A 27,512-nucleotide genomic window follows, 5' to 3' on the forward strand; every position below is an offset into this window, starting at 1 on the left:
ATCCTAATCGATGTTTCCACACCTCTGGATTATAGACTCAGGGTACTTGAAGTTATCTATCTTGAGGATATTTTGAGTGTCAAAGCTCACTTCCACACCTTCCTCATGCATCGCCTGAATTTTCACTCTACATGGTCTGTCTTGGTCCTGCTCAACCTGAACCCTTTAGTATCAGAAGTTTGTCTCCACATATCTAGCTAAGCATTAACTCCATTGTGTATCTTATCAATTAGTAATACTATGTCATCCTCAAATAACGTACACCAAGGTACCTCATCTTAAATGTCTCACATCAATGCATCCATCACCAAGGTCAATATAAACAAACTAAGAGTTGATCCCTCGTGTAACCTCAATTCCACTAGGAAGTGCTACGAGTATCCTTCCGCCGTTCTAACTTAGTTTTATCTTCTCTGTATATGTCCTTTATAGCCCTAATATGTGCCACCAATACACCTCTTACCTCCAAAAATTTCCACAAGCCTTCCCTTTTGAAATTTTATCATGGGCCTTCTCAAGATCAATAAACATTATATGCAAATCTCTTTGCTTTTCTTAATACTTTTCCATCAGTCTCCTCACAAGATGGATGACCTCTGTGATTTCCATTAAAATACTTCAAAATAAAGTTTGAAGGTGACATGGCAAGGCTCGAAACCTTCCTCAAATTCTCCCTACTAGATTCTTGTAAGATAAAAATTATCCGACTTCATGGGACATATTCTTGGACCCCATTAGCTTAGGGGTGACAATTTTTGCCTATATTAATGAAATAAGTTCATTTAATTTATATTTAATGGTTTGAATCATTAATATTTTAATTGAGTAAACAGGAATTTCAAACTATTTTTAGAGTCCTACAAATATGATCAAAATGGATAAAATATAAGTATAAATATAGACTGATAATAGATCACTCATATCTCTTCTACTCAAAAAAAATAATTGTGCTAAAAAATAGTACTAATTTTTAATGTTAAAAATATTAATTTATTTTTAAAAAAATGGAAGGTGGGTGGAGTTGAGATGGGGTATTGGCTAGCAGGAAAAAATATTATTAAAAAAAACATACAAAACTTTTAAGTACGGATGGGTGGGAGAGGGGGTGGGGTAGGGTGGATGAATGAGTGAAAGGTGGGGCGGGGTGAGGGGTATTGGGGTAGAATTTTTTTAAAAAAAACAAACTAAAACAATTAAGGGCGGATAGGTGAAGGTGGGGGGGAGGGGGGATGAAGGCGATGTGAGGCTTAGAAAAATAAAATTATGGGCGAGTGAGTTGGAGGTAGGGTGTGGGAGTGAATAGAATATAAAAGTAGTTTAGAATTTAAAACATATAAATTCATTTTTGTAACGACCTGTTTAGTCGTTTTGAGCAGCAGATTTTAATTCTGGAAAAGCTGTCTTGGTTGACGGACCCCACGACGGACCGTCGTAGGCACGACGGACCGTCGAGGGTGTCTCGTTCCAAAACACTAAGAATTCTGAAATTTGGGTATTGAAATCGACTCTCTGAACTTCGCGACGAAATGACAGGACGGACCGTCACAGGCATGACGGGCCGTCACAGACTCTTCAGTAAATTTCAGTCTCTGAACTCTGTGACGGAAGCAGCAGGACGGACCGTCGCAGGCACGACGGCCAGTCACAGACTGCGTAATCCCAGGCTGAGTTTGATTTCTTTAAATATTTTAAGGGGGCGTTTTGGACTATTCCTGCTATAATTATAAATTTAGTGGGTTAATGTTAATAATTTAACTACTTGAGGGTTAAAAGAGATAACCTTGAATTAGTTAGTGGGTTAAACTCATCATCTTTCATACTTAATTATATGCTAATTAGGGTAAAAGAAAGAGGGTTTGAATAAGAAAAAGAAAAGAACAGAAAGAGAGGGAGAAACGATAGAGAGAGAGAGAGAGAAACGAAGAGGAAAGCAAAGATCTTGAGGAAATTGCTTGCTTGATCACGAATCTTCGGTGGAGGTAGGTTATGATTTTTATACTATTCGTAGTTAACTCTTAATAGCGAATGATATGTGTTGGGTTGTATTGTAAAGTCTTCTATATGCTTAATTGTATGCTTGCATGAATATGATTATATAATTGTGATGAAATAAGCATGATGAAGCTATTGAATCCCAAATCTTGAAAACCCCTTGTTAATGATGATGTCTTGGTATAAAAGAAGGCTTGATGAACTAAAGTAATGAGATTGATGATGCCTTGGTATAAAAGAAGGCTTGATGAACTAAAGTAATGAGATTGATGATGCTTTGGTATAAAAGAAGGCTTGATGGATTAACAGAATAAGATTAGGGGATCGGGTGTCACGAACCGACATGTAGAATTAGGAGATCGGGTGTCACGAACCGACACGTAGAATTAGGGGATCGGTTGTCACGAACCGACATGTAGAATTAGGGGATCGGGTGTCACAAACCGACACGTAGAACTAGGGGATCGGGTGTCACGAACCGACACGTAGAATTAGGGGACCGGAGTGTCACGTTCCGACACATAGTAGTAGGGGAGCGGAGTGTCACGTGCCGACACAAGAGGAATAAAGATAATGAATCTTGGAATTAAGTTAATAAATTCGAATGAAAAGAACTTATTTCCCAAATGAGTATGATATGGAGGCTTGAGTCCTCATGAGTGTACTTGACGTTATTTATCAAAGATTCTTGTACATGTTGTGGCTACAGATTGAGTATTGTAGTTGATTTATGATATGATCTGATATATATTGTTTTCTATCTTGAGTTGGCCGATGATATCTACTCAGTACCCGTGTTTTGTACTGACCCCTACTTGTATGTTTCTTTCCTTGTTATTTGTGGAGTGCAGCAAACGTGTCGTCGTCTTCAACTAAACCGCAACTCTAGCCAGTCTTCATTACACCGGATTTCAGGGTGAGCTAACGCTTCTAGCTTGGACTCGATCTTCTTCTTCATGTCTTGATGCCTTGAAGTTCCGGCATGGACTAACTTTTTATTTATTCTAGCTTTCTAGATACTCTTAGCTTTAGTAATTTGAGGATAGATGTTCTTGTGATGATGACTTCCAGATTTTGGGGATAATAATAGTTGTCGAGTTTTTAGAATTTATTTAATTGATTTTCATTAATGAGTTTAAGTCTTCCGCATTATATTGTGTTATTATATTCGAAATGTTGGGTTTGTATTGATTGGTTCGCTCACATAGGAGGGTAAGTGCGGGTGTTAGTCGCGGCTCGATTTGGGTCGTGACAATTTTTTAGTTCTCCAATCAATATGAATAAAATATGGGTAAACTTATATCCAATCTATCCATTAATTATCCAAATCATATTTAGCCATATAGAATGGTAATTGCCCATATTTGTTCAAACCATTTTCAACTCATCCAAATCCAATTATTTGTCACCCATACATTAGTTGTTGTCAGTAAGAAAAACAATTGCAAAAAATATAGTTACTCTTGAAGAAAGCGGTTGGTCTTTCTGAATCGGGCATTTCCAACCCAAACACCTGATTTTGTGTACTCAACTCCAACCCATTGCATCAAATTTTACACCAAAAAAGAATATCTTTCTCTCTCTTTATTATTATATTATTATTTCTTATTTCATTTATATTTTCTTATTTCATAACAAAAATTCTTTCTAAAACATTCACCATATATAATTCATATTATTTCCTTATATAATCGTTTAATATAAAATTATTGTGTATCATAATTTTTTAAATAATATAAATTGCTAACAAATATTATACCTTATACATAATAATGAATAATACAAATAAATGTGAAATTATCAATGAAATACAATTAAATGAACATTATATGATTGAAAAATTATTTTAAATTCTACATAAATATTCAACTTTCAAGATCACTACAGTCTTAATGCATTATGGAGTCCAAAAGAAATACAGAGCTTTGAAGTTTAAAGAATTTAAAGAAGAAAATAAAATTATATCAATGAATGTCGATGGTATTGCTTATTAAAATGTTCGTGAATTTGTTCGACAAGAACAAAAGTTGAATAATGGAAAAAAAGAAGAACTCAACAATTTCAGCAGCCGCAACCACAACTACAATAATTTCGACCTCATACAATTCATATTTTAATAGTATTAATGAATCGGGAAAGAATCTATCATATTATTCAGTTATTATTGTAATTCTTTTAAATTATTGTGTTTTGTTGTATTTTTTAAAATTACTATGAATTTTATATTTCCATTTTGATGTATATCAATTACTACTTTGTTGAATGTTTATTATTTTCTGTTATTTTTAAATACATTATATTATTTGTTTAAATATTTATATGTTTGCATTTTTTAATTTTTATGAATGTAAATTGCAGTTTATATAATTTATAGTAATATTGGCATAAGTTTAATTTTTAAAATAAGTCATATATAAAAAAATAAATTTATAAAAAAAATAAATTTTATATCGAAAATTAATATTATAAAAATATTACATAAAAAATAATTAAATATACAAGAGATTTAATTATAATATATTAAAGAGAAAATGCACAAGTACCTCTCAACCTATGTATGAAACCCCAGAGACACGCTTATACTGTACTAAAGTCCTATTACCTCTGAACTTATTTTATAAGTAATTTTCTACCCCTTTTCAGTCTACGTGGGACTAGCTTGAAAAAAAAAGTCAATCAGCTTTGGGCTCACAAGATAGTGTCACGTAGACCAAAAGGGGTAAAAAATTATTGGGAAACTTACATAAATATATTATAATAAAAAAATATTTACCATTTATAGCAATAACATTTTTTTTATTTGACCTTTTTTAATTCACATACAATACAAGTTTTAATGATGGATAATACATTTATCATACATTTTAATACACTTATAATACAATGTGACAATTTTTTACCGAGCAAACATAATATATTTCAAAAACAATTATAATTCAAATATATTGCATACATAATTCACTTTTAATACATAATACAGATTTATCACAATATTGCTATAAATAGTAATAAATAAAAAGTATCGCTAAAATCAATAATTATTTGTTAAATATATTAATTTATGTAATTTTTCCAAAATTATTAATAAAATAAGTTCAAGGGGCACTAGGACCTTGGTATAGTATAAGTGTCTCTGAGATTTCGAACATAGATTAAGGGGGTACTTGTGCATTATCCCTATATTAAATGAAATAATATTATAATATTTAAAAAGTGAATTGGTGTGATGAATAGTATTACACCAAATTTGATGTAACACTATGCACACATCAAATTTGGCGTAACACTGCACATACCAAATTGGTGTGAAAATTGATACGGGTTGGTCAATTTTCATAAATTTCATCGTAAATGTGAAATACTTATACAAATAAAAATGCGGGAGAGATAAAAAAAGATGCAGGATCGTTTGTCTGCTTGGCTAGTCAAGCCGAAACACCAAATTTTACGCCAAATATAGGATTTGATGTAAAATTTAATGTTGGGTTGAAGATAGTCTTATGTGATGAAACAACCTTTACTTCGTTAATAACAAATCAAATATAATTACACAGAGTTCAACAAAAGAATATACTTAAACTTACTCCTAATTCAACTAGTTTTCTTTTCCGAGAATCTTCCTGATAGCCCTCAACTCAAAAAAGGCGTAATCAAAACTATATTGAAAGAAAAATACGACAGGAAAATAATAACTGGGAAAAATCAGCACTACTGAACATTTGCATATCACAATCTTTGGAAACATGAGAAAACACAATTTACTGCCATGGAACTCTTCATAAATTTATCAAAGACCAAACATACGCATACAGATTCAATTAGGAAACTGAAATGGTGATTGCATAGTGATTTCCCCGTAGAGTTCTGTAGCAAACAAATATATACAAGTACAGATCCGCATATGGAAAGTTCAATATGAGGTAATTCTTCATTCAAGAGTCCAACCATAACTCCGGGGAGAGATAGAGAGCATTGAAGTGAGTAACACAGGCAATTGCAGTGATAATGGAAACATCGATTCCACTCTTGACGCAACTCATTTCTTAGTGAACTACAAAAAGTGAAAAATATGCTGAAGTGCACAACCTACTCAGCAGGAAGTAAAAGCAGAGCACTCTATCAATTTTCCAGCTAGAATAAAGAGCATGGTCTACAAGCATCAAATCTCTCTCCCTCTATTTTGTTGTTACATTGAATACAACATAATAGGAGGCGAGAATCTGTGCATAGCTCATAATCCCTGGTACATAAACTGACAACAGACTGCATATCACTAGTTGATACAACGAGAAACATGTACTACTATAGAGGTGCTGAACAGCTGGTTCTGACTTTACAAAATAGGGGAAAGACCATATCATGCCGTTAGCAGCACAATCTCCCCATGTGAACCTGTTGATGCAAGAAAATGAAGATATAAACAACTGTCTCACGAGCCAAAATTTAAAATATAACACATACAAACAAGATGAATAAGGAAGAAACATACATTTGTCGAAGATATCCTTGTAGATCTGTAGTGAATTATCACTGTCTTCCTCCATCTTTGAGACTCTCTCAGCTTCCTTGGCCGCTTCAGCTGCTACAAATGATTTATTTTCAGCTTCTGCAACCTTATAGGCAGCAGTGATTGCTGCTTCTTCCGCAGTGTCACCGAGATAGGCATTATTTGGTAACTGCCTTGGCCCAACGTGCTTTTGTTTAGGGGTAGCAGCCGTCTTTGTTTTTTCCAAGACCTCTTTCTTAATCCTGTAGGAATTCTCAATCTGCAGAGGAAGTCGCAAACAAAATGCCAGAATTCAGACGCGTTCTATGTTGAAACAAATATCAGGATGCGGTATACGGTGGTTCATCAAATATACAACTAATTCATTTAAGCTCTTGAGATTGTCCTCTGTTTCCAGTTTCAAAAACCATAAATTATAACAGATAATTATGTGATAGAAGAAGAAAAAGCTGCGGAGAAGATGCACTTCTATTGATGTAAAATAAATTGAGCAAGGATAATCACGAAAACCCATCTACCAACTAGAAGAGATAAATAAACAAAGGAGCATCCACCAAAAACACCAGCACAGGCCTAGAAGAAGTATGTGAAAACACCCATATTAGATAACCAAAAACACTACCCACCAAAGAAGATCAACTCTGCCCAAAATATGCAAACACTTCACTCCATAAATTGCCCATCACCAAAGCCACATTATGGTGTATGCACAGAGTATACTACAATCTAATACTTCATGTCCTCCAATATGTAGTATGACTAAGTTGACATCGATCACATTATTTAAACTTGGGAAAGTAAGGTTATATTTGAGCCTAAGTTAAGTATTGAAGTGTACAAATGCTAAGTTCTCCCTCTGTCCCAATCTATACGACTCACTTTCCTTATTAGTCAGTCACAATAAGAATGATACATATCTATATATGGTTACAATTTAACTTTGAAATGTCCATATTACCCTTAATGAAATGATTTATAGCCACACAAACACCTCTGACTTATTTTAGACCTTCAGAAGTCTTTCCTTATTTCTTAAACTCCGTGTCAAGTCAAACTTACTCGTACAAATTGAGACGAAGGGAGAAATAATTGAAGGAAATAAGATTTGGGATAGAAAATTGGAATGTGACAAAATAAGTAAGCTGTGTTTCACATACTTGCCCAAGAAGGTGATGCTACCTAAAATAAAAGCCCCCAAATTGAAGGAAAATAAGAAAGAGAGGCAGCGAAGATATAGGAGCTATATATAACTGAAAAGTCTAGTTTTTTTTTTTTCATTTTCTCTTCATCTTTCATCAAGAATAATCAGGGTTCTTTGGTTTTCTCTCCCGACCAGACCAACGGCCCCTTATTTCCCTCATAGCTCCCAAGGTCTTCTCACCAAAACAGTCCCAAACTTCATCCCCCTCTCCTCTTAACTTCAAAAATTGGAGGTTTACTCAAGGAAATTTAAGTGAAGCACTTAAAGAACTTTGGCAGCCAAGGTCACCCCATCTTCTCACCTTAGCTGTCAAATGAACTTGTCTTTTTCTCCAGTTCAAGTTTGAAAGATTCAAAAGAAAATTTGAAAAACAACCCTATTCTTGAAGAACCAAAGTAAAAGAGGCAGAATCTTCATCAATTGAGGTAAGGTATCTTCCCCTTTCCGTCTCCCCCTGTCTATGAGTTCAAGGGAGAAATTCTAAATATGTTGATTAATCATACGATGGTGATCAGGGATAGTGAGTTAAAGTTTTTCCTATTGTATAGAGGGGTTATGGGGATGTTTTATCAACTATGTTGATGGGGGAGTGTGGGCAACCTCATGAGAAGGGTCAAGTGTTGTTGCATTGAGGTGGAAAAGGAGGGTGTGGCGATACACCAGCTGTTTGAGGGCTGTATGGGCTTGCTGCCCGTCATGTGCCACACTTGTGATTAGCTGCTAACATTAGGTTATTATGCACCTTCATTGTAGATTAACGTCCCAAAGGGTCAAGTCTTCAAAATCATTCAGATATTGAGGTATTTAAGGCTAAAACCTCAACTTCGATGTCATATGTTTCTAGTTCCTCTAAATTGAGATGATTATGACATGTATTAACTATGTTGTTCGGACTCTTCAAACATGTCAACGAATGCATGTCGGATCCGCCAAAAGTAGTGTATTTTTTGGAGAATCCGACACGAGTGCAGCATCAAGAGTAAAGAGTCCGCGCGTCTAAGTGTATTAACAAATCAGTTCCTACTATCACAAGCTTACGCATTCAGGTCTTACGGTAACGAACTTAACGAATCAGTTCCTAGTGTATCGAGCTTAACAAATCAATTCCTAGTGTAACAAGCTAAACAAACATAGTTCCTAATGTAACAAGCTTAATGATCATGTCTATTGCCTTATACATTAGGGTTATAGTGAGTAGGGTGAGGTAATCCACAATGTTAATAATCGGTCTTACATGTAGTATGCCTTTGTTTGGCCCATCTACCTAGGCAGTTAGGCCCCAGAGTGGCCACAAAATACTTGATAATGCACTATAAGTCGGGTGATGCCCCGTGAGCCCAATGTGGCAAAATCATGCATTATAAGACAGGTAAATATCCCGTGAGCAACTGGGACCTAAATCATGTGAAGAAGACAGACGATTATCCCAAGGCCTTGTAGCCTATATTGATCTCAAGGATCTATAACATATTATGTGCCCAAGTGCTATATGCTTCATGAGTGCATGTGTGCCTAGTACGCATCGGTCCTAGTGAGCTAAGCTCTTATGATCAATCATGGCTTCCTCTTACATGAGATGTCGTTTGTCAATACATTAATGTAATGAACCGAAAAGTCATTTTGAATATTTTTTGTGAAATTACCATTTTATGCCTGCTGAAGTTTTCCCGAGTAAAAATTCATTGAAAAGTTGTGATTTTTGGAAATTTTGAATTTTGGAAGGTCTCTGTGAGAAATAGTGAAAAAGAATATTACTGAATTGTTGTTGTGTCTATATTATTACATTGAGACCTTATTTATAGACCCTAGAATACATTCCTTTATCAAGTAAGATACTAATCAGTATTTCTATTCCTATTCTAATATGATTGACTCAACATTATTCCTATTCTAATAGGATTGTATAAAACTATTCCAATTCTAATAGGATTGTCTAAACTTATTCCTATTTCAATAGGATTGTATAAACCTATTCCTATTCTAACACTATCCCTCAAGCTAAGGCATACAATTCATGTACCTGGCTTGTTATAAATGTAACTAATATGAGGACCGATGAGGGGCTTGGTGAGATATCCGCAAGTTGATTAGTCGACTTCACAAAATTGACAGTCAATCTCAATGAGCTTGTATTCTCATTAAATACTAGATTTGATGCATAATGTCAGTAAACATAGAGATAAACTCTTGTGTTGAACTTTCCAAACTAAACCTGCAAAGACTGCTTCAAACTATAGAGTAACTCACATAATCGACATACAAGACTACTAACCTCCCCCTGAGCAACAAAGTGCTCAAAACCTAGTATAAGTATATGGATCATGTTGGAATCAATAGATGAGTTGATATTAAACAAGTCACTGAAAAACTAGTTGAAACATGCTCTGCCAGAGTATTAGATTTGATGGCTAAAAGTAGTCACAATCTAAGGAATAAATTTATATAGGTAGGGTCGGAATGATGTCACGACCCAACTAGAAAATAGAAATTAAATTGGAAAGTTTGAATTGATGGAACAAACTCGTTGAAAAAGACAAATAATATGGGTAGGCTCGAACACGACCAAAAAAAACACGGCGCTATGCAACTCAGCTATGAGAAAGTAGTTCAAAAGAAAGACCCACGGTACTACACAAATTAAATATGAAAAGTAGTCCGGAGAGATGCATGGTGCTATGCAAATAAGACATGCAAAAAAAAGGTAGTCACCAAAAGGATGTCATGGTGCTACACAAATTAAATATGAAAAGTAGTCACCGGAATGATGGAGCGGTGCTACACAATTAGATATAAGAAAATAGTCACAAGAAGGATACACGGCGAACCAACTTTTGCTAACATAATCATTAGCCGAACGTGCGTATATATGAGTAATAGCCGCCCGTCGGCAGTGTAAACTCTTTGATTTTCTTCGTAGAAGCTCTAATACCACGTGAGAAATATAGGAAAAGAATATTATTGAATAGTTGTTGTGTTTACATTATTACATAAACCCTATTTATAGACCCTAGAATATAGTCCTTTATTAAGTAGGACACTAATTAGCATTCCTATTCCTATTCTAATATGATTGTATAAACATATTCCAATTCTAATAGGATTGTATAAACATATTCCTATTCTAATACAATTATATAAACCTATTCCTATTTCAACAAAATTATACAAACATATTCCTATTCTAACAGTCTAAGTGTTTAAAAGGAGTTTTTTGGTATCAATTGGAGTTTCAAGTCTCAGCATGAAATCTTGTCAGTTCTATCAGTCCCGGAATGTGGAAGTATATCCAGGAGAATAGTCAGTTTAAGACTCGGGGGTTTTTGAGCCCTTCAGTAGGAAGTTTGGGCAGTATTGTGAAAAGCGACCAAAACGCGCTTAAAGCGCGAAGCGAGGCGAGGCACTGCTGAAAAAGCGCGTGCTTCAGTAGGCAAAGCGAGAAGCAGGCTTAAAGCAGAAGTGACAAAAGCTCGCTTAAATGAGATAAGTGCGTGTTAAGGTTTTTTTAAAAAAAAATCTGTAAGGTTTTATATTTTTTTAGTTTCTGTAAATATACTTGGGTTACATCTTTCCAATTATTTTCCCTCGTTGGTCGATTGTTGTGACTTATGCTACACCCTACAGATTAGTTCTCCTCTTATTCTCTTCTTCTCTTCGGTCGACTATTGCCCTGTTATTCTCTTCTTCTCTTTGGTCGACTGTTGCTCTGTTTTTTTCTCTTCTTCTCTTTTGTCAACTAATGATCTGTTTTTTCTCTTCTCTATAGTCGACTGCTGCTCTGTTTTTTTCTCTTCTTCTCTTCTCTTTGGTCGGCTGTTGCATTGGTTTTTTCTTTTTTTTTGTTTTGTTGGCTGCTGCTATGTTTTGTCTCTATATTTTATTGTTGTTCTGTGACTGAGTTACTGCTGCTTTGTCTGTAATGCCTATACTCTGTTTTTTTTTGCTGGCTGCTGCTCTGTTTTCTCTATATATTTTTCCCTTAGCTTTTTTTGTCGTTCTGTTACTGAGTTACTCTTCAATTTTTGCTTGTAGTAAGTTGGATTTCTTATTCAATGTCACGGTGATGAATAGGAGTTTGATCTTTTATGATTTGGTTAAGCATTTTCTTTATATGTGATGACTTGTGAGGATTACTGACTACCTAATTAATTTTTCATCTAAGAATATGTTCCCTCTATTCAGTTATTTACTTCTATTTTTTTTATACTAAATATCACTTTATTTGAAAAAAGTGTGCCCTTGTTGCTTTTTTCCACTTCTCGCTTCCCAAACAATGGAACCGAATCTCGATGTACAAAATTCTCTGAACTCCAAATGTTGACCATTTCGGCAGTTCCATTGAATTTCGGGGATGATGTTAGGCCTAGGTGAGGTCTTGTTGATTTTTTGGAGGTCCAAAGGGTAGCTTGGTCTTTTTTAGTCAAGGAGAATAATCGGTTTTAGGTTCGGGGTTTTTTAGCCCTTGAGTGGGAAATTTTGGTGATTTTAGACTAAGAGTTTACTTTGGTCAACATCCAGAGTTCGGATGCTCGAATCATATTTTTACAATTCCACTGAATTTGTCGGATGATTTTAGGCCTAAGTGAGGTGTTAGTTCATTTTTCAAATTCGTGTTTCGATGGTTCCATTGAGTGTGAATCGTCAAGTTTAGTTGGGTCGCATATCTAATTTTTGTACTTGGGGTTCCGGACGAATTCCAAGGGTCCATTTGACAATTGTCTTGTTGTGATGTAGTTGGTTTACTGAATCTGGTGCATTATTATTTGGTCACTGCAATCGCAAGACCATCTCCCGCAATTGCGTGGGGTTGTTTTTGTGTGATTCCGGTCGCATGAGCTACCATTGCGATCGCATAAGGTTAGTGTGGTCAGGTCATCGCGATTGCATGGGGTGTCAACTTAAATGAGTTGACTAATTTACTCATTGTGGTCGCAATGAGCACTTGAGATTTGGGAAGAATGTCTTCTTAAAATCGGAATTTCATCCCCATTTCACCATATTTATGATTAGTAAGCTCGGTCTAGGCGATTTAAAAGAGACTTTTCAAGATTTATCGATTGGGTGACTTACTCTCTAACTCCTTTGTGCATTAGTTAATTAATGATTTTGATGAATTAACTTAAGTTTTGAAGTTTTGATCCCAAATTTGAACTTTGAAGGTTTGTGAAAAGGTTTAAGGTTTTGGATAAATTGATGATGTAAGGCTTGATTCAACTCTGATTTCGAAATAATTTTCACTAGTGCTTTCCAAATTCTTTGGGTAACGCAATTTTGTATAGATTTCTAGATTTAAACCTCATTTCCAAAATTGGGTCTTTGGGGTCAGTTTGACCCTGGTTTCAAAGACTTGATATGGGTGTTGTTAGATTCAATTTCTTACTGTGATACAATATTCAAATAGAGTGCATTAATTTGGAGACCCAAAGAAAAGGAAAAGCTCAAGTCCCAGAGTGGTTGTTTGATTGATTGAGGCAAGTGGACTTCTTGACATTTGTTAAGAATATAGAATCTCACATTTCCCTATTGTATGTGTTGGGGAGTAATGGGATCTGGTGATGGGTATTGACTTGTTCATGTCGAATAATTCTAATAAGGAAAGTTGAGTAATAAAAAGACTTCATCATATGCATGCTGGGAAAGTTCTCCACCAAAATTCGTTTCATCCACTGTTGCCAATACCTTTCCAACAGCTTAGGAGTTTTATGGTCATGATGGGCATCACTCACTTAACTCCTAACAAACAAAAACCACATGCCCCTCTGCTCACGCATGACACATCTTGAGCATGTACAGTCACGAGGCTCCAAAGGCGGCCACATATATGATATTGTGTGAAGTCACGATGCCCCTAGTGTGTCTAGAAGATATCTTCAGGCCATCAGTGTGGCCACAATATATCTTTAGGTCCCTAGACGTGGCCATATTACCGTTGATTTTGTGTTAAATCACTAGCCACCAAGAAGTGCCCATAGTAATACTGATTACTATTTCAAAGACTAAAGAAGTAGGTTAGAATAAAGTCTCCAACAAGCTAAGAATGCAGATCCAAAAGAACTAAGCTAAATGACTTATAAGGTGTAACAGCAGAAATAAGTTAAGCGTAAGGATCCAGATTTAGCTAATGCTTTCAGGATTCACAAGAACTTAGCATACTGATCAATTTGCCTCGAGCTACACGGTAGTTATTAACAAAGTCATGTGTCTTGTATGTTACAAGTTCAGTATGTTTTCAGTAGGTATATTGTGAGATTCAGATGTTTATGCTATTTGCAAGATCACTTGAAGTTAACATGTTCTATATTTTCAGAGGCTAAAAGATCAGCTGGGTACAAAGATCCAGAGTAAGCCAAGGGGTCGTTTGATAGGACGTGTTAGGAGAAATAGTTCTTATGTTATGTATATTGGAGAAATAGTTCTTATGTTATGTATATTAATTAGAACTATGTTTGGTAGAATTTTTGGGCCTAAAGTATAACTAATTCATGAATTAGTTATACATCCTACGTGGTATTATAGGATGTATCACTAATACCTTCTATTTGGTGGTATTAGTAATACATTGGATTTAATACCATGGGATTATCTATGTAAAGACAAAAATATCCCTTAAATCATTTTATTTATTTTCTTGATTTTATATTTTATATATATGAACTAGTAAATTTACTTAAATAAATTAGCTTACAAATTTTATTATTTAGAGAGTTGTTTTTTTTAACATCGGTAAAGTTGTATTCTTCAGCATTAAGGACATGCTGGCCACCTTCAAAAAATTTACAGCCCTAGCCAAAATTACAAGCTCCCTGTTAATTCTATAATTGATCTACATCTTCTATAAAGGGATGTTTACACCAAAAAAGTAAAGATACCAAACAATTCCATTTTACTTTGTGAATGGAATTAGATCTATCTTCAAAACATCTCTCATTCCTTTCCTTCCACACTAACCACCATATGCATGATGGTATTAGTCTCCACCATTAAGAGGGTTGTTTGTTGATAAATAAAGGGAAAAGGGTTAAATATACCCCTCAACTTTGGTTTATTGTTTAATTTTACCGTCGGGTTAAAATGAAGTTAATTTTACCCCTCGCGTTACTAATTTCACCAAATTTATCCCTCATTAGATGGAATCTCCAAAATTAACCCAAATTTTTTTTAAAAAAACCCTATTTCCTATTTTAACCCAATGACCCAACCCCATTTAGAACTACCCTGTTAACCCTATCTTAGCCATTCTCCCAAAATTTCCTTTATCCATTTACCCATAAGAAGAAGCTCCACTAGAATTAAGTGAAATTCACACATTTAGATCCGTGTCTGGTCCTCCATTCACACATGAAGATTCGTTTCACAAATTTAGTCTTTGACCAAACAAGTATTGAAAATGAACTGCAATTTGAGATGAATCTTGAACAACATGTGTCTACTAGTGAAGTGTGTGAATGTGACCACCGTTTTAACACTTGCACCTAGATGCAGTTTTGTTTATTGCAGGAAACTTGGAAATATTTGTTGGTGTGTTCTGTCTTCTTTTATTTCAACACTAGATTATATTGTATTTAGTTGTTGGGTCTGATTTACTAGAAGGCAAATGAACACTTCTCTTTTAGAAACAATTGACTAATAGTTTGTCTGATGTGTGAAACAACAATGCTACATTTAATTTGCTTCAGAATGTGAATTATATGCATGGTATGGATGATGTTGTGTCTGTCTTGTCATAATTTCCTTGGTTATCATGTAGTTTTAGCACTAACTTTTGATTATTTCTCAGTGTTTAGATAACTATAATCAATTAATATTTCGCAAGTTTTGAATTTCCTGAATTGTAAATCGGATGCTATGGAGGACCAGACACGAATCTTCATGTGTGAATTTAACTTAATTCTAGTGGAACCTCTTCTTATGGATAAATGGGTAAAGTAAATTTGGGAGAATGTGTAAAATAGAGTTAACCGGGTTATTTTAAATGGGGTTGGGTTTTTGGGTTAAAATAGGGAATAATTTTTTAAAAAAAATTCGGGTCAATTTGAGTAAATTTTGGGGATTCCTTCTAATGAGGGGTAAATTTGGTGAAATTAGTAGCGGGAGGGGTAAAATTAACTTTATTTTAGTGAAGAAGGTAAAATTAAACAATAAACGTAAGTTGAGGGGTATTTTTAACCCTTTTCCCATAAACAAATGCAATTCATGTCAATATAATATTTAAAATGTGAGTTGTCTAACATTTACTAATTGAAAAGGAAAATATATGACCACATGACGGTTGTGATCTTAATTGAATATGTTATTTTGTTGATTTATATGTGGTTTCTAATTATTTGTAATTTTAACAATTTATAAATTGCATACAGATTAAAATTACAACTTGCAATTTTTATGTATAAATGTAGATGATTTATTCGATTTTACTATTGTTTTTCATCTTTTCGGAAATGGTCTATCTATTCTAAATTGAAAATTAATGTTTTCTTAAGTGATTAATTTATTAAGATGACAATTATTACCCTCTATGAATTCAAGTGAGAAAATAGCAAATATGACAACAAATTGTTCTTCTTCTAGCTAGTTAGGAAGCCATAGAAAAATAATATTGTCCGACAATTATCTACCTTGCCTGGTTAAAAAAAATAGAAAATCTCATAATAATCCAAGGGTATAATTAGATAGAAGTTTTCTGTGCAGTTTAAATCCAAACACACATAAGATGAGTTGGGAAGCAATGAACCAAACACTTGATAAAAAAAATATACTCTGCATTACTAATCCCAGCACTATTAATCCCTGCATAACTAATCATGTGTTACTAATCCTTGCGTTATCTAGTTTTCTAGTTTTCTACCAAACGACCCCTAAGTATATAGAACCAATGAAACCAAGTCTAAAGAACAATTCAGACGTTACAATCACGATAGAATGACTCTTACTCTGGCTTAAGCTTTCAAATGCCTTCAGTAGGCTATGTTTCAGCTCTCTCTTATGAGCTTTCCAGTTATTTCATGTTATTCAGTCTGCTTACATACAAATACCATTGTGTACTTGCGTCCTTTTTCCGGGGAGTACAGCATTTCACAATGCAGGTTTAGATGCACAGGATAGCAGACCACCTTACTGCATCTTCTCGGACACTCAGCTGTTGATTGATGAGTTCCATTTCTATCTGGAGCCAAGTTGAGTCTAGATACTCTTTTGATGTATATGTACAGTTTGGGTAGGTCGGAGCCCTGTCCCGATAAGTATTCAGTTATCAGATTCTAGAAGAGGCTTCATAGAGTTATCTAGGTACTTTTAGTTTTATATGTCAGTGGACTATATTGCCAAGCATACTTTTGAAGCTTAGTTGCCCTTTATGTACTTACAGCTGTTTTGTTAGAACTTACCAATTGTATCTTTCACGTGCGTTCTGACTGGGTTATGTCATATGGTTCAGTTACTTCAGTATATATATCAGGTTAATGTGCTCATATAGAGCATGGTCTACCTCACCACCAACTTGGGGTGTGACAGACAACTTGTTGATTGTGACCTTAATTGTGCTACTACACCAGACTCAAATATCTGGACACTGGAAACAAAAATTTTGTGTACTCCTTTCACAAAGCTATTAGTTTTATGAGGGTGCTCACGACTGGGTTCTACTTGGACACATTTATTTATAGTTCTAAGAAAACTTGGTGAACAAGCATGCACATTTTATCATGTCAATAATTTGGACTAGCCTTTTGGAAACAAAAGAAGTTGCAAAAGCAATTGTTAATCAGTAATCCAGCTGATAAGTGTAAAAAAGATAAGGTAACCTTTTCAAGTTTGTCTTGTTGAACAAGCCTCCTCAGCCTAGAACTCAGCAGCCTTCTAAAGTTCTGGGGCACCTCATGCCTTTGCTGCAGTAGATACAGAACAATAAGAAATGCCCACTTCAGTTATCTATTGCATAGTTCTGCAATTATGTGATATCTATTTCTGTCAGACAAAAGAAAACTATTGGAAGTACTGGAACTCAAATTTTAAACACCTTGACATACTTCTGCAGTCAGTCTGCAACTATTTCTCATTAGGCTATGGGTGAATCATTTTTTTTTCTTTTGCTTATTAACCAAATTGACTTTATTTCCTTGAGCTTTTAGTTATGTTTCACTAATCAAAGTTGATATATTTTCCTTTTTCCTGGAATGAATACTAGCTCTGTTTGCCTCAAGGACTGAGGGAGAGAACCTGGATATCTTGCAGGATGGTAAGTACATTCTATCTGTCATGCCTTTCAAGTATGATGATGAAGACATAGATGTAAATAAAAACACAAACACAACAAAAATAAAGTCTCCATCTCCTATATATGTCAAATTGTCATATTAATGACATTGGAACTGTAGCTATTTCATAGAATATTGGCATCCAATTGATGATCACATTTTTTTACTCTTATTTACCTATGGAAAACTTAAAATTCCTTTCTGGTCAATGGTCAAAATTACAGTGATTGCCTAAATCATAATGCTTCTAGTAAAATATAAGTAAACAGACTGTTTTCATTGATAGCCATGGTGTCCGGGCAAGCTTGCGCGCACCTAAACTAATTCCACAGGACAGCAACAGGTACCAAGTGGCAAGTAATAGGTAACTCTACCCACCATTAATGGGACAAATGGGAAGAAACGACCTAGGTTTTTTTGTCTCTGCCTGGATTTCAACCATAAGTAACACTCTGTATGATTGGCAAGGGGTATGTGAAAGTGTCAAGTACCTCCTAGATGGCTAGAAAAGCAAAAGAGAGACCAGAAAGTGTAGTGATGTCTCTGTATACCTCAATGAAGTTAACAAGTTTGCTTGTGTCAGATCCATTTGGCTCGTTTAGACTTGAAAGTGCATCATATATCATTTGATTGTACCTAAGAATAATGCAATAATATTATTTCAAGAAAACAAAAACAGAATTACAAGGAACAAAGAGGAAAAAGAAGAGAACTCAAAGAGGTACTCAGTTAAGATACCAAGAAATGAAATGATTAGCTTTAATCATAAGATTTCTAATAAGGTCAATCTGAGATACAAGACTCTTCATTTGGCTAGTGTCCATCTTTGTGCCCGTCTATCCATATCAGACCAAATTGTTCCAAGCCAGAATCAACAGTCAATAGATTACCATATTGATGCACTTTATACAATTCAAAGAATAACAACTACCAATTATCTTTTCCCACATCACTGTGATTTAAGTTAAAAAGTCTGAAGGAAATGCATTCGTTAACTCGGAAGGATATGGATTTGACAAGTCTCATTTCCTGGCATATTCAACAATTTGAAAAAGAAATTCAAAAAGACAAACTTTGAGGCAGTTTTTCCATCTAGTGCGCATTTTGAAGAATCTTCCATAACAGTGTCTGCTGATGCATCTTGTGGAACTAGAGTGGAAGAAAGAGGGGCATATGTGATGGCCAATGGAGCTGCTGCAGCATCAGGATTAGCCTTCGCTTTTGGTGTCCTTGATTTATCTCTTGGTCCTTGCCCATTGGCACTAACATTTAAATTTCTCCATTTATCCTATATAAAATACAATGCCAAAAAGTTAATGAGAGAAAATGGAAAAACTGGAAGTACAGTAGAATGGAAGAAGACAACACGATTCTCATAAACCATTCAAATTAACTTCTTCATTCCACAAAGGCACTAAGTGGCAGAGGGATTTACAACTTAGAAGCATTAAGCTAATAGATAGACAACCTTTTTGGCCAAACTTCCAAAATTTCCTTTTTTACAAATGCCACAGACAGGATGCTATGGAGGCACAAAAATGATGGTCTTTATACAGTTAGCAGTGCCAACAAAAGAGGTCTCCAACTGATGGCAGGAGATCCAAACCATCAATGGAACTATTTTTGGAAGGGGGACATTCCTACAAAAGTAAAATGTTTCACCTGGCTAGTGATAAAGAGGGCTTGTTTAACACATGAAGTATTACAGAAGAAGGGTAGACAAATGGTTCCCAGATGCTTTTTGTGCAACTTGAAAGGAGAAAAAAACAATCACCTTTTCTTGCACTGTAACTTTACCAAGCAAGTCTAGAATTTATTTCGTAGCATTTCAAATCTGAATTGGACAATGCCAGAACATACATCAGAGTTGCTGAAGAGCTGGGTAATGAGAGGAGGCAGCAAGAGCCAAAGGAGATGGTGGAGGTTAATACCATCATGTATATGGTGGTCAGTTTGGAAGGAAAGGAATGTTTTGAAAAAAGATCTAATTCTATTCACAAGGTCAAATGGAATTGTATAGTATCCTTACTTTTTTGGTGTAAACAATTGTGTATAGTAGATAACAAACCAGATTATAGATTTGATAGGAAGCTTGTAACTGACACTTTTTAGTAGAACCAGCATGCCCTTAATATTGAAGAATACAATCTCACCAGTTTCAAAAAAAATATTATAAACAATTGGGAAAATCCTGTTGACAAGCCATGCCATATACTTAAAATTCTAAATTCACATGATCGTAAGCTTTTTCAAGATCCAACTTACATAAAATTCCCAATTTACTTTAATCTTCTTGGAATCAACCACTTTATTTGCCACCAACTCTACATCTAGTATCTCTCTTCCTTCCAAAAAGCATTATGAGAAGTGAACACCATCTTCCAATACCGTTTTTGTATACTAAAAGGCACATACGTGACAATTTTGTAAAAACTTCCTACCAGACTAATAGGTCTAAAATTCATTACACTCGAATTTCCTTCATTCTCTGGCGAAAGCATTATGAGGAGTGAAACCTTTTTAGTATATACAAAAAGCACTTTCGAGACAATTTTGTAAATGCCTCCTACCAGACTAATAGGTCTAAAATCCAATATACTCGACGTTCCTTCATTCTTTGGCGCAATGAAGTTCATAAAACACCCCAAGTTCAAGTCTCCACCTAACATTTCCTTATACTTTTCATAAAACCTACAGCGGTCCCCTTCACATGCTCCTCTCCCTCATACACCTAATGACTCAATGAAGTTCCTCCTCCTATTTGCAACTGCATTTCCAACCCCTTGTTGAGAATAAAAAAAAACAAGCTATCTACTCTCAATATTTTCAAGGTTATCCTAGACACAAGGCTGTCTGGACCATCTCTTCTACAGAATTGTTATACTATTGGTACAACTTTGTGGGGGGGGGGGGGGGGGGGGTAAGGGGGGATACTTGACAAAGAAGAGAGACCCAACCCCATGGAAACTAAATTTGGGCATAAAGACATTCCCTTCAAGATGTCTTTCTTGACTTGGAGGGCGGCTCACAACAGAGTAGCCACAAATGCTAAAGTGTCTAATTACAGCATCATTGTTATTATTGTGAATCTGCTAATATGCTGGAGATCATGCTAGAAGAATATGGACTTTCTTTGTTACACCTCTTGGCATTGAATTAAGGAATATGAACCCGAGGATGCTATTACTTCGCTGGTGGAATTTCAAGCACAGGAACCCCATAGCAGGTTACATCTTGAAAACTCTCCCACAAATCATATGTTGGAAATTGTGGAGGGCCAGATGTAGCCACACATATGATTCAGAGAAACCTTCCTTTTATAGATCTAGAACTAATATTCTGAATACTGTTTTGAAAATCACCAAGAAACAGTTTGGGCATGCTATACTGGGAAGTAGCTGGAGCAGCCATTTCAGGCCTGTGAAGCCGACCTCTAGCAACAAAGCATCATTGTTATAAACTGGCACAAACCCTCCACACCATTGGTCAAGTTGAACTCATAAGGCAGCCACTTAGATGGAATACATGGAGGAGGAGGAATAATCAGGAATAGTCGGGGGGATAGTCCTGTTTGCTTACTCCAACAAGGTAGGTCCAGGGACCAGCAATCAAGCAGAAGCAGTTACACTACTTTATGGACTTAAATGGTTTGGCAGGAATGGTTCCAATGTGATATGGGGGAGAAACTGATTCTATGCTCATTGTCAAAAGCATCAAGGTAGAATGGATAACTCCTTGGAGAATTAGTCACCAAGTTAAGGAGATCCGAAGACTTGATGCAAATCATGGCTTTACCATTACCTATTGCTATTTGCTACAGATAATCCAAGTAACTTGCCGACAAACTTGCAACCATTAGCCATGTCTATAATGAAGACCAAGAACTCACCTCCTATGTGTCTCTTCCTAGCCAAGTTAAGGGGTTGGTAAATATGGATAGGTGGAACACACCATCCTTTAGAATCAAACCTACTAAGCCCCGCTTCATTTATCATGAACCATTCTGATTCTACCCTCAAATTTTTGTGCTCTCGTTTTTGGTAGGACAAATTACACTAGTCTGATCTCAAAAATCATGTACCAAGTTTGGTATGCCAATCTCAAGCTATACCTTTTTGCCCATCAATGATCAATGGAGAACTAGATTTTTGCCCCCACAAAAATGTTTTTTATGCGAATGTCCTAAAGCTTAAAACTAAACAACCATTTTGGACATTGAAATAAGATAGTCATAATTATGCACTTCCTCCACAGGTTATAGCCTATCAACCATATGCACGCACTCCAACATTAACGGAAGACATTAAACGAGTTTATCATAAATCAGATTGAACACAATCAACCATCAATTAATCAAGCTAAACTCTTCAAGTAGACAACTTGCGTAATGGCAGTTGAAACGAAAAATAAAAGGAAATTGGAAGGAAAAGAAAAAAACCTTAAGATCGATATTGGAGCGAGAGTAAAGGAGGTGGTTGAATTCGGGGTCTCTTTGAATGTTCTTCCATTTTCCAGCTCCGTGCTTTGCAACGCCGGCACGAAGTGCTTCTTCTTCCTCCGATGTCCATTTCTGCTTTGGATTACCCATCCCTCACACTCAAATCTCTTACCAACTGCCGCTTAAACCCTCTGTTTTTCTGCGAAAATATTGGACGGCTTTCACTTCTTTCGGTTGGGGTTTTCGTGTGCATTCGCCTGTACCATCATTTATTCAACTTGGACCTTATTACCTACTTTAATTGTGACAAAATGACAAAACTTTGTCTCTTATATCTCATAGGCCAAAAATATTTTAATTTGTACATAAATTTCTTAGCCATTTTATCTCATTTTAATCCTTTTATCTTCATTTTCAGTATATCTATTTAAATAATTTAAAAGGTTGATCCAACATATTAATGAAATTATTCACTTTTTAAAAGGAAAAATTGTATATAATAGCAAACTAATAACCTAAAATAAATGGAATAATTAGGGTTTGATTTAATTGTGCTCCATAGCAAACATTTGCAAAAAATTGTCAAGCGCCTCTCTTTCAAATGTCTCGCTCGCCGCTCTTCTCCAATCTCTTGCTCGCTTCCTCATTTTTTATACAAACACAAGTGTATAAAAATTGTTTCTAATTGTATAAAGCAGAGAAAATTGTATAAACACATATATTTTTGTTCCCCTCTCCCCTCTTTCAGATCTCGCTCGCCACTTTCCCAAATCTCGCTCGCTAGCTTCGCCTTTCAACTTATACAAACAGAAGCAAAATGCATAAATTGTGTTTTTGTTTGTATAAAGCATGAGAAAATTATACATACACATGCAAGTACATATATTTTTGTCCTGTACACTTATAATTATACAATAAAAGTACTACCCTGCCCAATTTCTTTTGCCTTTCTCTCTTTCTCGTTTTATACAATTCGATTCAATTGTATATTCCTTGTCAAGTCTCTTTTGTCTTTCTCTCTTTCTCATTTTATACAAATTCAAATTGTATATAATCATTCTATATACTTATAATAATACAGTTCGTTTTATACACTTCGTTTTTATACAGTTCTCTGCCCAAGTGTCTCTTTCTCTTTCTTGTTTTATACACTTCGTTCAATTTACTTCAACTGTATATGTATAGCGAATCATACAGTTTCTATGTTTGTTATGGAGCGCAATTATGCAAACTTTGTTACAGCATACAAATATGAATTTTTTATTTGCTATATGTGAAAGTTGCCCATTTTAAAACACGTGAGGAGTCCTTTTTAATTAATATTCTTCTCCTCTATTTATTTTCTAAATATAGAAGATTGACCGAAAAATTAATGAAATTATTCATTTTTTTAAACACATAAGGAATCTTTGACATTGTTATCGTTAACAATCAATTTTCTCCTATATTTATTTTATCTATCTTATTTCATCTACTTTATTTATCCATTTTTTAAAATTTATATACCTCATTTTCTATTTAACTCGCTCTATGCTAAACTAGATAGTGTTTGCCCGTGCTAGCACGGATCCAACATGAAAATTATATGACATATTAATATTAATCTTTCAATTAAAAAATAACATCTTATTTCATTGAATTAATACATGTCCCACCACAGAATTAATAGATGTATGAGGACCGACTACAACATAGTCAACTTTACTTAATAATAATGGTAATATCCAAAGTTGAACTCTAGGATAATTTAGTAAATCACAAATACAACCACCTGATTTGAATGACCCGGAGAATTACATAAAGCAAAACGCTACTTGAGAAAATATTTGCACCATACCCTTCTTAACCTGCTTTAAATCACATACAAATTAAAAAGTTTGCCAAGATTGCTATAAAAGGGGCATAGCATGTGGTTTGACACCCATATCAGTACAAAAGTAACTTTCTAAGTGTGTGAGTTTGTCAGTCCTGAGATCTTTCCTTCAACATGAAACTCCTCAAGTTTCATATACCAATTACACAGGGAATGTCGCGCCCCATTTTTCGCAAAAATGAGTTTGTGCACGACCTAACAACTCTTTTGGGATTTTTAGTTTGGAGTCGCCACCTAACGAACTAAGGCGTGTTAGGGCACCTATATAACCTATCTAAGTCTAGCTAAGGTCAACGAGCCAGAGATCAGGGTAAAGGTTCAAATTACCTCGAGGGGAAGGTGTTAGGCATCCCTCGAGGTCCACAAATGTAGGTCCCAGCCGTATCTCATGCAATCTATGTGGGGGTTACAAGTAGCAATCAAGGTCACTTTATTATTATTTAATAATATACTTGCTAAGTGATGACATAAGATTAAGCAATTATTTTTTTTAGTTAATTTAAACATGCAAGGCTAGGAGGTAGCAATAAATAAACAAACAAACTCATTTTCATTTATTTTGACACACGCAACTATGTTATAAACAAATTTAACAAATAACTCATGTTATTATTTTAATTAATGTTAATATGCGAGTCTAAGTGATAAGATATTAAACAATTGAGAAATAAACTTATTGTTTTTTAAGTAATTATTTAAGCATGCAAAACTAAGTGATAACAATAAATAAACATTAAATAAAATTTAAAAATAAGCGAGAGGACAAAACAAAGAGGCAAATAAATAAGCAAACAATTTTATTATTTTTATTTTAATCTACTCCAAATAAATTGCTAAACGATTAAGACTATTTCAATTATTTATTATTTGAGCATACGATCTATGTGGTAAACAAATATTGCAAATATCAAGCAATTAATAAAAAGATAAACAAGAAGACATAATATGCACACAAGATATAGAAGATAGCTCGATTTAATTTATTATGCTACACCAAACAAGAATAACATATGTGAAAGTAAAGCTTTGAAAATTGAGCAAGTTTTGAATAGGAATTTTTATTTTAAAGAAATAATTGTTTCTTTTTAAGGGTGATGCCACGATATTGTTAATCGCGCTCCTCCACCATAGAAACAATTTTGATTTGAGGTCGGTCTTAAAAAAATAACAATAGTGTATATTTTTGAAAATGATTTAAAAGATTTAGTTTGCATATAGGCACATGAATATTTACATATAAATAATTAAAAATCATGGGTAGGTGGTACTTCCGGAGACGCATCGGTTTAATTTAAAAATTGGAACTAGACCTCATAATTCCTTTGACTTTCCCACTAACGATAGGTTAGGAGATAGTGCTTACAATTTATTTTTAAAAGTAAACAATGTCATAATCAATCCAAAATTTTAGAGGATTGAACGATGACTTTTTAAAAAAGTTTCAAAACTTTGTAAAAAGAAAAACTAGTAGAACATTAATGTAGTAAATTTATTAAATGCAAAGATTTTACTATGAAATATATTCAAAAACCAGGTAATTTATTAAATGCATGAAATGATTTTTTTATGGCTAGATCTAAAATTACTTTATCACATAAAAAAAATTGTCAAATAATTTACAAACCTATGCGCATGTTTTCTAATGCAAACAAATTTGCAAATAAAATATGATTAACAAACAACTTCCCCTCTCCTTAAGCGATCCCCCAAATTGTTTCATATATAAGAGTTGCTTTAGAGTTATACACATATTTGTAATAAAAATAACATATGAAAATATACACAATATTAAAACAAATAAAGCTCTGACTGAAATTTCTTCTAAGACACTCTTCATCATCTTGAACTTTGAGTCCAAAACCTGCTAGAATAAGTAAGGTAACACATATACAATGGAAGAAAGATTGTGATGTAAGGTATTCACATTAACCAATTACTCTCATATATACATATATAAACAACAAACATAAGAAATATAAAGGACAAAACATAAGCATAAACATATCAACACACAGGGGAAAAGATAAGGAGTGCTTTCCTTTATTCTCAACACACAACAATAATACAAAACAAAATTTTAAAGAATAATGGAAGGCTGACCGATAGTAAAATGTTAGCTAAGAATACTAACCAATTAAGCAAGAAAATGGTAGCAACGAGATCAAGTTAATTCAACCTTTACTCGAATAAATGCAAAGTAGCACTTCAAAGTTATCAAAAACTTGTTTGTTTAAGAATAGTAATAATATGAATAGTAAGAGAATGAGAGAGTTAACAAGTATAGCTCTTGTGTTAAGATAGAGTGAATGAATGATGAGAAATTGTTATGAAAAGATGAGTGGGAGAATGTAAATTCTTCTCAAGATGTAAATGTGTGAAAAGAATGCAAAAGGGGTCTCTTATATAGTAGAAGAGTGGGGAACAAATAAGGTAAACAAATATTTTTTAAGAACCAATTAATATTCTATTTTCCTTATTATAAAGGAGAATCAAATCAGAAAATTTAAAAAATTTCATTACCAAATATAAACAAGTAAATAAAAAAAAGTAATATTATTTTTCCTTAAATAAAGAAAAATCAAAATATTATTTTTTCTTTAAAGAGAGGAGCCAAAAACAACTTTATTCTAAATTATTTTTTACCAAAATAGACAAGTAAGAAATCTGTCAAGTTATAATTAAGGAAAACATGAATCAATTGATATAACATTTTCCTTATTAAAAGGGAGAAACTAAATCAACAAAATTATTTATTTATTTTATATCAACCCAAAAATATAATTTTACCAAAAATAAAACAAGTAAGAATCCAATCAACTTTAACAAAGGTAATTACAATCAATTAACATTAATAAATAAAATAGTAGGCACAATTACCTCACCAACCCATAAGATTTGTCCGAATTCATATAAGGTGATAAAATCGTCTTAGCATTCATTAATCAATTTTCAATTAAACAAGCAAGAGAGAGGGAAAATAGTGAGGTAAAATTATTCACCGGTTATTATTAGTTTTATTACATCAAGAGGGAATAAATATATGCTACAAAATATATAAGCAATCTATACCAATTATCAAGGGAACAATATTAGCAAACCAAATAAGTCAAGAAATCTAGCTCATATACGAATAAGAAACGAATACTTTTAATGCATACAATTGATCTCAAAGTTATAATTTTGTCACTAGCAAATGGTGATCATATTATTAAAAGGGAAAGGTTAAGAACTATGTGTGCCTGCAATTAATC

At 34.2% G+C, this 27,512-nt stretch overlaps 1 protein-coding gene across 1 annotated transcript; it reads right to left on the bottom strand.

Annotated features, from left to right (window-relative positions):
- Positions 1–5,749: 5,749 nt before the first annotated feature.
- Positions 5,750–22,755, bottom strand: LOC101263623 (telomere repeat-binding factor 4). Its single transcript, XM_004243696.5, has 6 exons — positions 22,389–22,755; positions 19,024–19,238; positions 18,502–18,586; positions 17,498–17,581; positions 6,482–6,758; positions 5,750–6,384 (listed from the first exon to the last, which is right to left on the bottom strand). The coding sequence occupies exons 1-6, from the start codon at positions 22,536–22,538 to the stop codon at positions 6,350–6,352; spliced, it is 846 nt and encodes a 281-aa protein (XP_004243744.1). The 5' UTR covers positions 22,539–22,755; the 3' UTR covers positions 5,750–6,349.
- Between the last annotated feature and the right edge of the window lie 4,757 nt (positions 22,756–27,512).

This window comes from Solanum lycopersicum, chromosome 7 (genome assembly GCF_036512215.1).
Source record: "Solanum lycopersicum chromosome 7, SLM_r2.1".
Classification (NCBI taxonomy): domain Eukaryota; kingdom Viridiplantae; phylum Streptophyta; class Magnoliopsida; order Solanales; family Solanaceae; genus Solanum; species Solanum lycopersicum.

Coding starts and splice junctions, on each gene's coding strand:
- LOC101263623 (XM_004243696.5), bottom strand. CDS start 22,538: ATGGGTAATCCAAAGCAGAAATGGACATCGGAGGAAGAAGAAGCACTT. Junction 19,239..22,388: donor GCTCCAATATCGATCTTAAG/GTTTTTTTCTTT, acceptor TATTTTATATAG/GATAAATGGAGAAATTTAAA. Junction 18,587..19,023: donor GATGGAAAAACTGCCTCAAA/GTTTGTCTTTTT, acceptor CATTATTCTTAG/GTACAATCAAATGATATATG.